Here is a 12,634-nt window from a genome sequence, read left to right on the forward strand (position 1 = left end):
GCAGAATCATGCAGGAGAAATAAACAAGGATCAATTTTACATATAATTGTTCATTCAAAATTAGTACTAGAACAACAAGGGAGCTACTACCAGGCTCCCTGAAACAAAAAAAAATGAAACTCTACTCCCTCCCCTTGCCCTTTTTCTTCTTCTCCTTTTTCTTGTGAACTGCATCGCCCAGTGTCTGCTCTTCTTCAGTGTGTTTTTTCTTCTTTTCCTTTTTGATAGGCACCTCTTGAGATTGCAGAGGATTGGCCAATGTCTCATCCTGATTCACATCCTTCTTTTTCTTTGTTTTCTTTTTAATCTGCTCTTCCAATTTGTCCCCGGAAACTGGATCATCAACTTGCAAACTGGTGTTCTCTGACTCGGAGATCTTTCTCTTCTTCTTCTTCTTTGTCTTCTCTTCTGCATCCGTGGCCTCGTCCACAGGGCTCGCATCGGCTGTTTTTTCAGAGGGAGGCAGTTCAGCTTCCCGGTGCTTCCTTTTCTTTCGGAAGTGCTGCAACTTCACTGGCTGGATTGCTCCGAGCTGAATCGGTTGCTTGCCCAAGCAAAAGATCAGCTGAGGTATTATATGTCTATATAGACAAAATAAAACATAAAGGATTTCAGTCTCAGTTTCGATTGTGCTTCTATGAATTTCCCATGCTAGGGCACTGAGCATACAGCTATATGGAACATTAACATCTCGAGTGCAAAATGATATAAATCCACTAATAGGTGTTGAAGCAGTGAGATTGTCGATACCTTTGCTGGAGTAATCAGAGCCCCAGCACCCTTCTTCCGATCTTTGTCATAATACTCAATCTTCGGCTTTCCTTTGGTAGAACCAGCAGAATGACCCAACTCTCGGCCCTCAAGAACCCTAAGGCGGGTTTCAAGCTATTCAAAAGTTTGAACAATGGCATATCAGAATAACTTCCACATATATCCAACAGAGATTAGATTCCATATAAATGTTACCTTAGCTCGATTTTCCAATCCCATGCTGTTGTCCTGACTATCTCCAAGAGCATCATACCTAATAGCCAAAGCAGTCTTTGCGGCAAGAGAACGAGAAATTTTCCCCTTGATTTTAGGAGCTGCCTGACCAACTAAAGATGCATGGAAAATAAGCCCATACTTTGGTGTAGCGTGTTTGGTTTTCAAAGCTCTAAACAAAGCCTGCATTTGAATAAAACATTGATGGTTAATTAGTTTACTGCTAAAATAGAAAAAACAACGAAAATTTGTCATAAGAGACATGATAATTCATGGTCATTTCTGCAATAAAGTGTAGACAAAAATTCACAAGACCAATCAGTTTCATCTGATAAGGATATCCCTTATACCAAATCAGGAACCTTTCACAAAAAATTCATATGCATGCTTCACAATTTGTAGCTTTGTGATGTCATGGGCCAAATCATGTAAATTGACTCAGTGTCTAAGAAACTGAGTCACTTATGAGCCTGCCCACATGAATCACCAAGACTCTCCGCATTTTAATTGAAAAAGAATTAACTAAACTTGTTGCTAAAAGTAATGATGCAGCTTTAAAACTACATGGAACCAAAGATGCAACAATGTATCCGTCTTATAGGTGGTCTAAAGGTTTAAGAGTTGTAAAAAAATCACTAATATCCTACCCATTAATATCAAATAACATATTACAGCATATATCAGGAATAAGTTTCCACAAGAAATTTTCTTTTTCATAAGCAATTGAGGCAAAGCCCCAAACAAACAGAAAATGGTCATAAGAAATAAATGTGGAGAAGTGTGAGTCAGATGCAATGCAGACAAAAACATTCTCATCGTCACAATCTCATATACTAGTCATGACATCTCCACTGACATTTAAGATAAGGGAAAGCAAGTAATCATTAAGAGAAAAAACGTTCTAGAAAAAAAAACATACCTTTTCTGCACCAAGTATCTGAACGGTACTCCCAGGTTGCTTTGCTAGATTCAGTAAACTACCACCATGAGCAATAAGACGAGCTCCAACAAGCTCCCCAACGAGGGCAGTCAAATTTGGTGCAATTGTGTTCATTCTGCTTTTCAAGTAATCATAAAGCTGAGCCCTGTACTCTGAAAGTGCTAGAACCTGGTCACAGAGCTCTTTGATGTTAGCTAAGTCTAGATCGCTAACTTCAGTACCCATTGATATGACTGCTGCTTCTTTCAGCTCTGCTTCAATCTCTTCAGATAGTACCTGTTAGCATGAACACAAATTATTTGCATTTAATACGGAACAATTTCATTCGATATTTTTGATAGAGCTGAGTCAGCTGACATTTTTACCTCGGAAAAATCAAGTGCAACAGCATTTGTACGGTTGCCCATTAGCTTTACTACCTTTGCATACTGAATGTTGTCTTGTACAATTTTAGAAAGCTCTGGGAAATGCCATCCATACCATTCTCGAACTCTCATGGCATAGGTATTGAGCTCTTTGTCTAAATCATCTAACAAACCAATGGCTTGAATGATCATTGTATCCACCTAAGGGCCAAAAGAAAATTTTAACAACCATAGGAGTGGTTCAGTTTGTGAAAAGTGGAAACTATGTTGACAAGGGGAACAAGTATATAAGAAGAAAAGCTTATCTAAATAATACAAGTGCAGGATTGACATGTAAATATATCCAATACTAATGCTCTTCCTTTCATGATCAGAATGTCTCCACTAGGAAGAATTGAAGAGCATATACATTTTCTTTCAATAATTTGTCACAGAAAAGTAGGATTGACCTTATCAGGGCTGAACTTTAGTTTGTATCTGGATAAGCTGTGAGACAAACCCAAGCTCATTGGAGCTAGATCTTGTACAGCTAACCCAGAAATAAGTTCTGTCAGCTGGTTTCTAAGTCCTCTCATCAGCTCCATCACAGCATTGTTGTGGAGGCAATCAATTTTCTATAAGATACAAAATGCGCAAGTGAGAAGGCATAACAATACAACTAAACATGACAAGCACTGAAACTAACCAGTTTGTCCTTGATAGCATTCCCAAGCTTTGAATCAGCCACAGCCAATGTCTCACCATCACAGTGAGCACGTAAGAACTTCCTAAGGCCCTTGCTGGGCTTGCTATCAATCAATAAGGTTGCAGCAGATAATGCGTCTGAAGTATTCTCAAATTTATTAAAAGCTTGCAGCTTCACAATCTAATGATACATTAAAAGGCATTAGCACTATAGAAAAAGAATGTGAATAATAAGGGCGATCAAGGCCATTACACTGGTCTGATGCGCCCTATAAGACAGAAAACACAAACAGCAAATGAGCATTTATAAAATGAAAAAGAAAAGGAGAGCAGAAATAGGCAACAAATGACTGACATTTCTAGCTGACTCTGCTGATGTAAATTCTTTCCACAAATCCTGAAATGACAAAGGAAAAAAGATAAGAATAGAAATAAGCAAGCCAAAAAATGCTCGGACAACAGAACAAAAACAATGCTACTGATTCTCGAAAACCAATTCAGCAAATGCATGATAGGAACACCGAACAAGACGTTACCTCGACTTTGTCAAGCTTTCCTTCATCCAAAACCTTGAATAGGGCAAAGCCCGCAGGGGTTTCGAACAACACCAACATCACTAATCCGTGTATCGCCCACCTATTTCACCTGATAAAAATGCGCCAATCAGCATAAGACGCAAGACAGAAAACAACAGAACAAGATGAGAACTTCACGAGAGAAAACATTTACGAGGGTTGCAAAGATTCCGGTTCCACAACCGAGCAAACAAAATGACGAGAGCACAGGTCGGCCAGTGCCAAGTGGGAGGGACAAGGAGAAGCAGGGTGGAAAGGGCAACGACTCCCGATCGAACAGTGAGATCAGAAAATGGGAAGAGGATCCCGAGAAGGATAAGGGAAGAAAGGGGAGAGCTTTCGTACCTCTTCCGGCTGAGGAAGGCCCGATGGGCTGCGCCGGCGAGAGTGGAGGCGGCGAGGGTGGTCGAGGGAAGTAGGGGTTTTGAAGGGTTTTAAATAGGTGAAGGAAGCAGTCGTGGGGTTCAGAGGAGAAGGAATCTGACCGTTGATATATCAGTTGAGAAATCCTGGCCGTAAGATATGGACTGCCCATTTAACATCCAGATCCGATTAGAATAGGATCCATCAGTGAAAACCCGACCCGCATCCTTTTCTACTGATTGATTCCTCCTAATCAACCCTCACTAAGCTTGGCAAAGAAGGTTTACTCTCGCTCTCGGAACATAGCTGTGTTGATTACGACGGAGTAGAGTGGTAGAAGAGGACAAAGGTTCGAATCTTAACGAAGCTGAGACAATACCCTTCTCCATCGTAGTTAATTGCAACTTCTTGATTTATCTCCTCACAGATAGTTGTGGGACCGATGAAGTGACAGATTCCATCTTTTACAAAAGAAAAAGAAGATTTACTCTCTACTAGCTCCTTGCTAAAGAAGGTTGCCACATGATGAAATGCTCCTCGACACTCTCTAGATGGTAAAAGGTTTAAACTAAATTTGCCTATAGTATTAATGTGCGCATCAAGTGTGTAGGAATTTGGCAGAGTGCATGTCGAGTTGTTATGGTAGTTGATTTGAAGCGGTTGAGTTGGATGGTTTGTGCTTGACAACTTAAAGGTTTGTAATGAGAATAGAGAAGGATGACATGTTTGAGGTAAGCTTGGAGGACTTAGTGCATCTAAAGTACTGAGAGCCTAACATGAGTTTGAAGAAATTAAGAGTCAAATATAATCTTTGGTTTGATTCTTTGGATAAAATATCTAGGGATGATATATTTAGTTATGTAAGGGTAGAGTACGTAGTAACTTGAGTAAAGTTATAGACAAAGGACAATTGGTTTTAGTTATAGTCTACGATTGTATAATGACTATTCTTGTTTGACTTGAGTGACTAAAAAAGATTTTCAATAAACTACCTAAAGGGCATGTTTGATTGAAGGTTATTGTTGATGTCTACTTAATGTTATGTGTATTTAACCTTGGTTCAAGTAATAAGTAATTTTCAAATAATGAAACATGCTCATCATGTCAGCAAATGGGGGCATCACACAAATCTCCTTCGTTTCCATTTGCTTTGAAAACGACGATTGATTCTTACATCTTTAGATCTATTCATTTCGACGGCGATAGAGGTGGTTCGTCAACTTCCTGAAACTCTATCAATGCCACTACGGCAATGACTCAGGCACTGAAGCATAACTTAGGATTGTTGATTAAGTGGCTCATTGAGGAGTAGACAACCTTGGAAAAATGATTTATCAAGTTAATATCATGGACTTTAATCCTTACGACTATGTGTTTGGATTATTTGCGAAGGATTTATTTTTTTGTTGGAATAAATTATTAGATCTAGAAAATCAACTTTTGGGGTTGGAGATTTCCAACATATCTATGGTTTGAAGTTTTTAAAGTGAACCAAAACTTCTCATAGTTTGAAGTTTTTAATAGTTTTAGGTAGAAGTCCTTAAAAATTTTACAAAGACCATTCAACAATATTTGCTTGAATAAATTGAGAGTTTTTGGATCACCTTCTATTCTACCTCCTATTTTGGGATTGTCCACTTTGTTGATTTTCTATTTGGTTTGCTATCCTTTTTACATCTTGCCTACAGCTACCATCCATCGATGTCCCATTGATATGACTTAGTTGTTAGTAATACAGGAGATGAAAATGATTTCTATACTCATTATGCACAAGAAGATGATGAAAAGTAAAATATTTATGTTTTTATTATTGACAATTGTCTTAGTTGTCAAGAGAAGAAGTGATAAGTTTAAAAAGAACGTATTATATGTTGATAGACATTGTGTACAGGGCCGGCTCTAGGCATAGGCCACTAAGGCCTATGCCTAGGGCCCCCTTTTAATTGGGGCCCAACTTTCAATATATAAATATATATATTAAAAAATAAAAATTATTAAAATAAATTTATTAATTGGTTTAATCGATTAAAGTCCCGAAAACCCCTTAAAATTCTCAAAAAATTCTAAAAACCGTTCACCTTCCTTCCGCTCTGAAATATGAATCCCTGATTTGAACCGAAATTTTCAAGTCGTCGTTCGCCTTCGCCTTCGCCTTCGCCCCGCCCTGTGGCCTGCGCGGCTGCGCCTTCGCCCAGCCCTGCCCTACGAGCCCTTCGCCCGGCCCTGCGCCGTCGCCTTTGCCTCCACCCGGCCCTGCGCACCTTTCGCCCCGCCGGCCGGCCCTGCGCCTTCGCAACTTCGTAGCTTCGCTCGGCCCTGTGCACCCTTCGCCCGACGGCCCCGACCCTGTGCAAGTGCGCCTTCGCCTTCGGCCGGGCCTGCGCGCGCTTCGCCTTCGCACCTACGGCCTACGCCTTCGCTTTCGCGCCCTAACCCTTCGGCCTTCTCGCCTTTGTCGGTGAGCAATGATTTTTTTTATTAAATGATCTGTATTATTTTATAAAATGACTTTTATTATTATGATTTATTTCATCATTAAATTGCTGGCATGTTTTGATGATTCAACAATCAGACTAATTACTTCATTTAATTTGATCAATGACGAAATAATTCTGATTAAAAAATGGAATGAAAATATAATTTTCATGTTCATGAACGAATTGAATTAAGAAATAAATATATATTGATAGAATATGTAAATAAAATATTATAAATTGATCTTTCTTCTGCATATTAAATAATTTTTTAGGGTAAAAATTAATGTTTCTGATTAATGATTAATGTATGTGTTTCTTCAGGGTGAAAAGTTTTTAGAAAGTTGAAAGTCTTGAGGGCTTATTTTTCAAAATTAAAATTAATAAAGTCTTATTTACATTCAACTATGTCTCAAGAAAGATTAAATAATTTAGCAATGTTATCAATTAAAAAAAAATTATTATTAAAACTTGAATATGGAAATTTAATTAATAATTTTACTTCTAAAAAAGCAAGAAAATTTAATTTTATATAAAAAATTTATTTTTAAAATTAATATTTTAATTTATTTTTTAAAAAATTTAAATCCATCATTGTCGATCTCAAATCCGAATAAAAAAGGGTGAGAGAATTTTTTTTAAATAATAACAATTATTTTTAAAAAAAATTACCTAGGACCCTCTGTAGGCTTGAGTCGCCCCTGGTTGTCGGTCCCAAATCTGAATGAAAAAAGACGAGAAAAAATTTTATATTTAAAAAATATATTAAAGGTCTAAAAATAATTTTAGCTTAGGGTCCCATAAAACCTTGAGACGGCCGTGTAGATATAATATTAGGTCAACTCAGCATAGACATTGTGTAGATATAATATTAAGTCAACTCAAATGAGATGGTTTTTTGGAGTAGGGAAAATAAAATTTTAATCGAACTTTATAATTTACTAACAACTCATGCAAAATTAAAACTGAACTTTATTATTTGCTAATATATATAAGAGATTATTCTCAGATATTAAAAAATAATTTTTAAATATCAAATTTTATATAAATTAAATACTATGATCAATAAAAATCTATGAAAATTCACCGCCACATGCAAAATCTAAATTCCCCATTAAAAAAATAAAAAGAATAGTTGCCATTTTTTTATATAATTAAAAAAATAATTTGATGCTCAACATTTTATACTTTGCATCTAATAATAATGAATAAGAACTCCTACTTCCTATTCGTATTAATGAAGAGAAAGAAAAGAGTCAATTGTAGTTTCTCAATTTACTTTCTTTATAGATGGTTATGAGATCGATCGTGTAAGACTGCTAAGATGACGGATTCCACTTTTTACAGAAGAAGAAAAAGAAAAAAGAGCAAGAAAAAGATATTATCAATGAAGGAGGAAACTTTAGCGTCCTTTGAAAATACACTTACAGGAAAGTAAAAAGACATGTGATCACTGTGAAGGATCGAGGAAAAAGATATGAAAATACTGATGTGAGAGGAAACGGATACGAGATCACAGACGACTACGAAAACATATATATTTTTTAGAGATGAATACAAGAAAAAAATTTTGATTAGATTTTTAAAAATAAAATATATAATTAAAAAATTACATTAAAAAAATTTAAAATACTTTAAAATTAAAAGTGAAATTTTTTTTATAAAAAATAAATATAAATAATATTAAAATATTAAAAAGTAATCATGGACTTCAATTTTTATTGAGATCTAAATTGGAATCCGCTTTAAGCCGGCACTGACTAGGCATATACAGGCCTTGCTGTCTGGTCTTAAAGAAAGTTGCATGAGACGCAGAGAGCAATCCACGCAGTGTCAAAACACATGCCCAAACTGTAGCGTTGACAGAAACCAAAGACTCAGAGGAGGAGGAGGAAGGAAGAATCCATGAATGTCCTTTTCAAGCTTAAAGTTATTATAGTGTGGATGAGCCCTAAGCCCCACCCATGCACACACAGATATATATATATATATCTATATCTATATCTATCTATATATATATATATATCATCCAGCTAGCTAGGCATTGATTCTGCAGTTACAGTAAGTGTACATGTAGGCCAAGTGTTGCATGCTTTTTGGCCTGTCCATGACAGACAGAGCTTGGATTTGGATAGGGTAGAATACAGCCTGCTGACAGTAAAGTGGAATTCCTCCTCCTCTTCGCTTTCCACCTCTGCCAGCTTTCGGTCGAGTGAAGAATGTCTCTCTGCCTGCTCATTAATGGCGACTCTGCTTAATTGACCTTCTTAGCTCAGCAAGTAGCTAGTATTCCTTTTGCCATTAAAGATACTGCCAATATTAATTACTTCCTCCTAATTAATAATTAAGAAAAAAAAGATGGAAACCAAAGTTTCAGAGGGAAAACAAAAGTTTAATTACTGCAAGATCTTTGTCAGTTTATAGTTGGATCTACTTTTCATCTCTGGAAAGGTGTTTTTTATTAGTACTCTATAATTCACACGAGGACAACGAGGAGTCTGTAAATAAATAGAGCTCTCTAGCTAATTAGTGGAGCTCCTTTGAATATTTGTCTGAAAGTCCATACTGATTGACAACATAACACGCGCGTAATTCTCATCATTTTTTATCTGGATTTGAGACCGACAATGACGGATTTAGTTAGTGCAGCTCCATTTTACTTGATTCTTAAAGAGGATATTTGGATCAAAGGCGAGTTAAAAGACTAAAAACAGTAGAATTACTCAAAAGTATGAAATATGAGTCATCGAGATACCCCTTTAGGCTCTCGACAAAGTCTTTTGGAAAGAATAGACACATCTCTTCTAGTATCATATATCATTGTTCATTGAATTATCACTTCCAGATAGATGATACCTTTTTGCAAACAAAATCTTAAGAAGATTATAAGAGGATCAAAGTTCGAATCTCAGTAATAATATTACTACGACTTCTAAGTATACATAAGTTGTACTTAAGATTTGGCGGAGCAATTGTCATATTTAAACTTAGACAATGTACACCGGCCGGCGATGTCATACAATTGTTAATTCACATATTTAAAAGCATCGCCATATTTTAGAGGTCATTTCTTCTCCCATGCATATATAAACTTAGAAACGATATATATATATATATATGTATATATATATAGATAGATAGATAGATCAGAGCCAGAGGGCGCCGGCGTCGTGGAGCAGCGGGACGAGTTTGCCGGCGAGGTGGAGCGACATGATCTTGTCGGTGGATCCGATGAGGTTGCCGCCGATGAAGACGGCGGGCAGGGGCGGGGTGCGGCCGAGCATCTTGGCGAGTGCCCGCTCCATGTCCTTGCCCTTGGGGTCCTCGTCCAGCTCGTGCACCGCCGGGTCCACGCCCAGCTCCGCCAGCAGCCTCTTCACCGTGTGGCACATGCAGCAGGAGCTGCGGCTGAAGACCACCACCGCCCTCTGCCCCGCCAGCCTCAGCACTCTGTCCATCGACCAAATGCGACCGAACAACAAGAAGAAGAAGAAGAAGAAGAGATGATTGAAGATTTGGAGTTGGCGTGGCTGCTTGTGGTGGAGTGTGCTTGCTTATATAGTAGCAGAGCAGAGGAGGGGGGCTGATCATGATCATTGATTGCTGTTGCTGACATTGCTGAGAGATGAGGACAAAATATACCAAAATTATTATTATTATTTGTAAAAAAAAAACAAAAGAGAGAATGTTCGATCGATGAGATATCTGTTTGTGTGGAATGGCCAAAACGGCCCTGATCGGTCCCTCCTCTTATCATTGCCAAATGCCAATTGAGGAATCAGAATTTCAGAAATAAAAGATAGATATTAAGTTTTTGGATGTGGTAAAGGATGAGACAGATGGGATGGTGAATGATTTGGATAAGATCGTATTCGCCCAACAATAATATATGAATGTCTCGTCTATTTGGGAAGGTGGGGTTTCATGTATTTTAGGGATGAACAGTGGCAATCGAAGAGGATAGAAGGCTCATGAATGGTCGATCATTTACTTTAAATTATTTAAGATTTTGTGTTGGTTTAGAGATTAGATTATAATATTAAGTACATAAAAACTTTTAGATATTCATGAAATGCAAGGTAACATTCTCCTATATATATATATAGAAAGAAAATGTTTATATTGCACGCTCCTCTTGTGTGTCTCTTGTGGGTGCCCAAGTGTGCGGGATGCCGGAAGTAATCCGAGCACTCGGAAGCTTACACAATCGCTCATGAAGTGTGCATGCATATATATATATGACACATACCTTATGCGCCTCCTCGTACATGATACCAGTCTGTGATTGAGGAGGCGTACGTGGGACATCCGGATCATTTCTGAGCGCCCTAAAGTGCTTGGGCGCGCTCTCAGTCACAAACACTACACGTACAGAAAGACATACATCATATCACTTTTGTATATATGTATAGGAGAATCTTATCTTGCACTTCTTATCATGCACACTTTGAGCACCTAATTTTTTTTCCATTTTAAATTTTTTTTTATACTTAATATTATAACCTAATCCCTAAATAATATATATATATATATATATATATATAAAAGATGATATGATATACATTCATCCATGAGTATATCATCTCATGAGTATTTAGTGTTAATTTTTTTATAATTTTTATTTCCTTCAACCTAAACACTATATCCTATAGGGTGCTCATGGATGAGTGTGCTATATATACAAGGGTGCAAATAAATCCAATCTATTTGTAAACTTTTCGAGCCAGCTAAAATAATATTTGATTCGTATTGGAATTATTGAATTCGAGCTGAACTCAAACACGTTGGATAATTTTTTCGAACCAAATTCAAATCCATAATATTTTATTTGATTATTCATGAGTCACTCGTGAGCTGAACTCGAATCAAACTTTGATTATTTTTATATAATTTTAATTTAAATATATTCAAATTAAAATTTAAATAATTTGAATCAAACTCAAATTTAAATCATTTCAAACTAGAATTCGATTCTACTCAAATTAATATTCAAATAATTTGAACCGAACGAAATTAAATTTTATTTCAAATTGACCTCATGTGAAAATTATTTATATTTTTAAATTTTAAATCAAATTTGAATATCATTTACATTTTTAAATTTAAATATACATATTAATATTTTTATATTATTCCATTCGATTTTATTCTATTATACTCTATATACAACAACAGTGAACTAAACACAAACACATACAGTAACAAATACTATAATATGGTTCAAAGATGGACTATGAGACATTCAATGTGTCACACCTTGAAAAGTTTTACCATTATGGTTCCTTTGTAAAAGGTAATAGAGTAAGCCTTTACAAGTCGAATTAAGCACCTTCATCCGACCAATCAAATATTCAACCACTACAAAGGTGGTGCAATTTGGATGTACTGTTTAGATAAAGTCGACATTAAAGTTGAACCTCCCTTCAAATGGATGCATATGAATCCTTCATTTTGAATTCAACGACTCAGATTGATTAAGAGAATGCATGTCCTTTCATCTAAATTAAATAAACTAGATCCATCCATCTTAATCCGACAAGCCAAATAATTAAATCATGTCACTGATCCACATCGAGCTCACATGATTCTCCAATTGTGTCATGTCACCATTCCATATACCAAGCACACTTGAACCAATTTATGTAATAAGAAAGGCCTAATGTGCATGTGTGCTTGATCACTGCCCTCGCAGGATCCAAGCACAAGTTGGGTTGAACCAACTAAATTCCAACAGCACAAAATATAATTGTTATATCCAAGGGAATCCGTCTGGGCTAACTTGCAGATCGGCTTATAGACATTATACGTAGATCATTTGGGAAATGACATGTGATATACCTGAGAAAATTTGCTTGAGCCAGCCAACTGTATAGGTATCGTAGATTACACTTTGAGAACATCTCCGTCTGAAAACATTCCTATAATAGCGCTCACTTTGAAAATATCTCAATTGAGAACATCCTCGCGGGATATTACACTTTGGGAACATCTCATAGCAGCACACTCACTTTGGGAATATCTTCTTCACAACAGTGTGTACATTGGGGGAATATTTTAACTAGGAACATTCTCATCAAGTGAGATTCCTCTGAACTAAATCTTTGATCGTTTAACGCACTCACTTTGAGAACATCCTTATTCAGGAACATCCTTGTTGAAATACACTCACTTTAGGAATATCCTTAATTGGGAACATCCCCGAGATAAATCATATTTTGGATACATCCCCGATAGGAAACATCTTGCAGC

At 36.6% G+C, this 12,634-nt stretch overlaps 1 protein-coding gene and 1 pseudogene across 1 annotated transcript; both read right to left on the bottom strand.

Annotated features, from left to right (window-relative positions):
• Window positions 1-15: 15 nt before the first annotated feature.
• LOC141821828 (putative nucleolar protein 5-2) lies at window positions 16-3,947 on the bottom strand (annotated as a pseudogene).
• Window positions 3,948-9,280: 5,333 nt separating this feature from the next.
• On the bottom strand, window positions 9,281-9,898 carry LOC141821936 (glutaredoxin-C1-like). The gene has a single exon (XM_074709322.1). It carries the CDS (start codon window positions 9,841-9,843, stop codon window positions 9,532-9,534), a length of 312 nt encoding a protein of 103 aa, XP_074565423.1. The 5' UTR covers window positions 9,844-9,898; the 3' UTR covers window positions 9,281-9,531.
• Window positions 9,899-12,634: the final 2,736 nt, after the last annotated feature.

Source organism: Curcuma longa, chromosome 2 (assembly GCF_044706935.1).
Source record: "Curcuma longa cultivar G26 ecotype Majalengka, Jawa Barat chromosome 2, ITB_CL_G26_1.1, whole genome shotgun sequence".
Lineage (NCBI taxonomy): Eukaryota > Viridiplantae > Streptophyta > Magnoliopsida > Zingiberales > Zingiberaceae > Curcuma > Curcuma longa.

Bases quoted from the DNA above. Each gene is read 5' to 3' on its own strand.
- LOC141821936 (XM_074709322.1), bottom strand. From the start codon at position 9,843: ATGGACAGAGTGCTGAGGCTGGCGGGGCAGAGGGCGGTGGTGGTCTTC.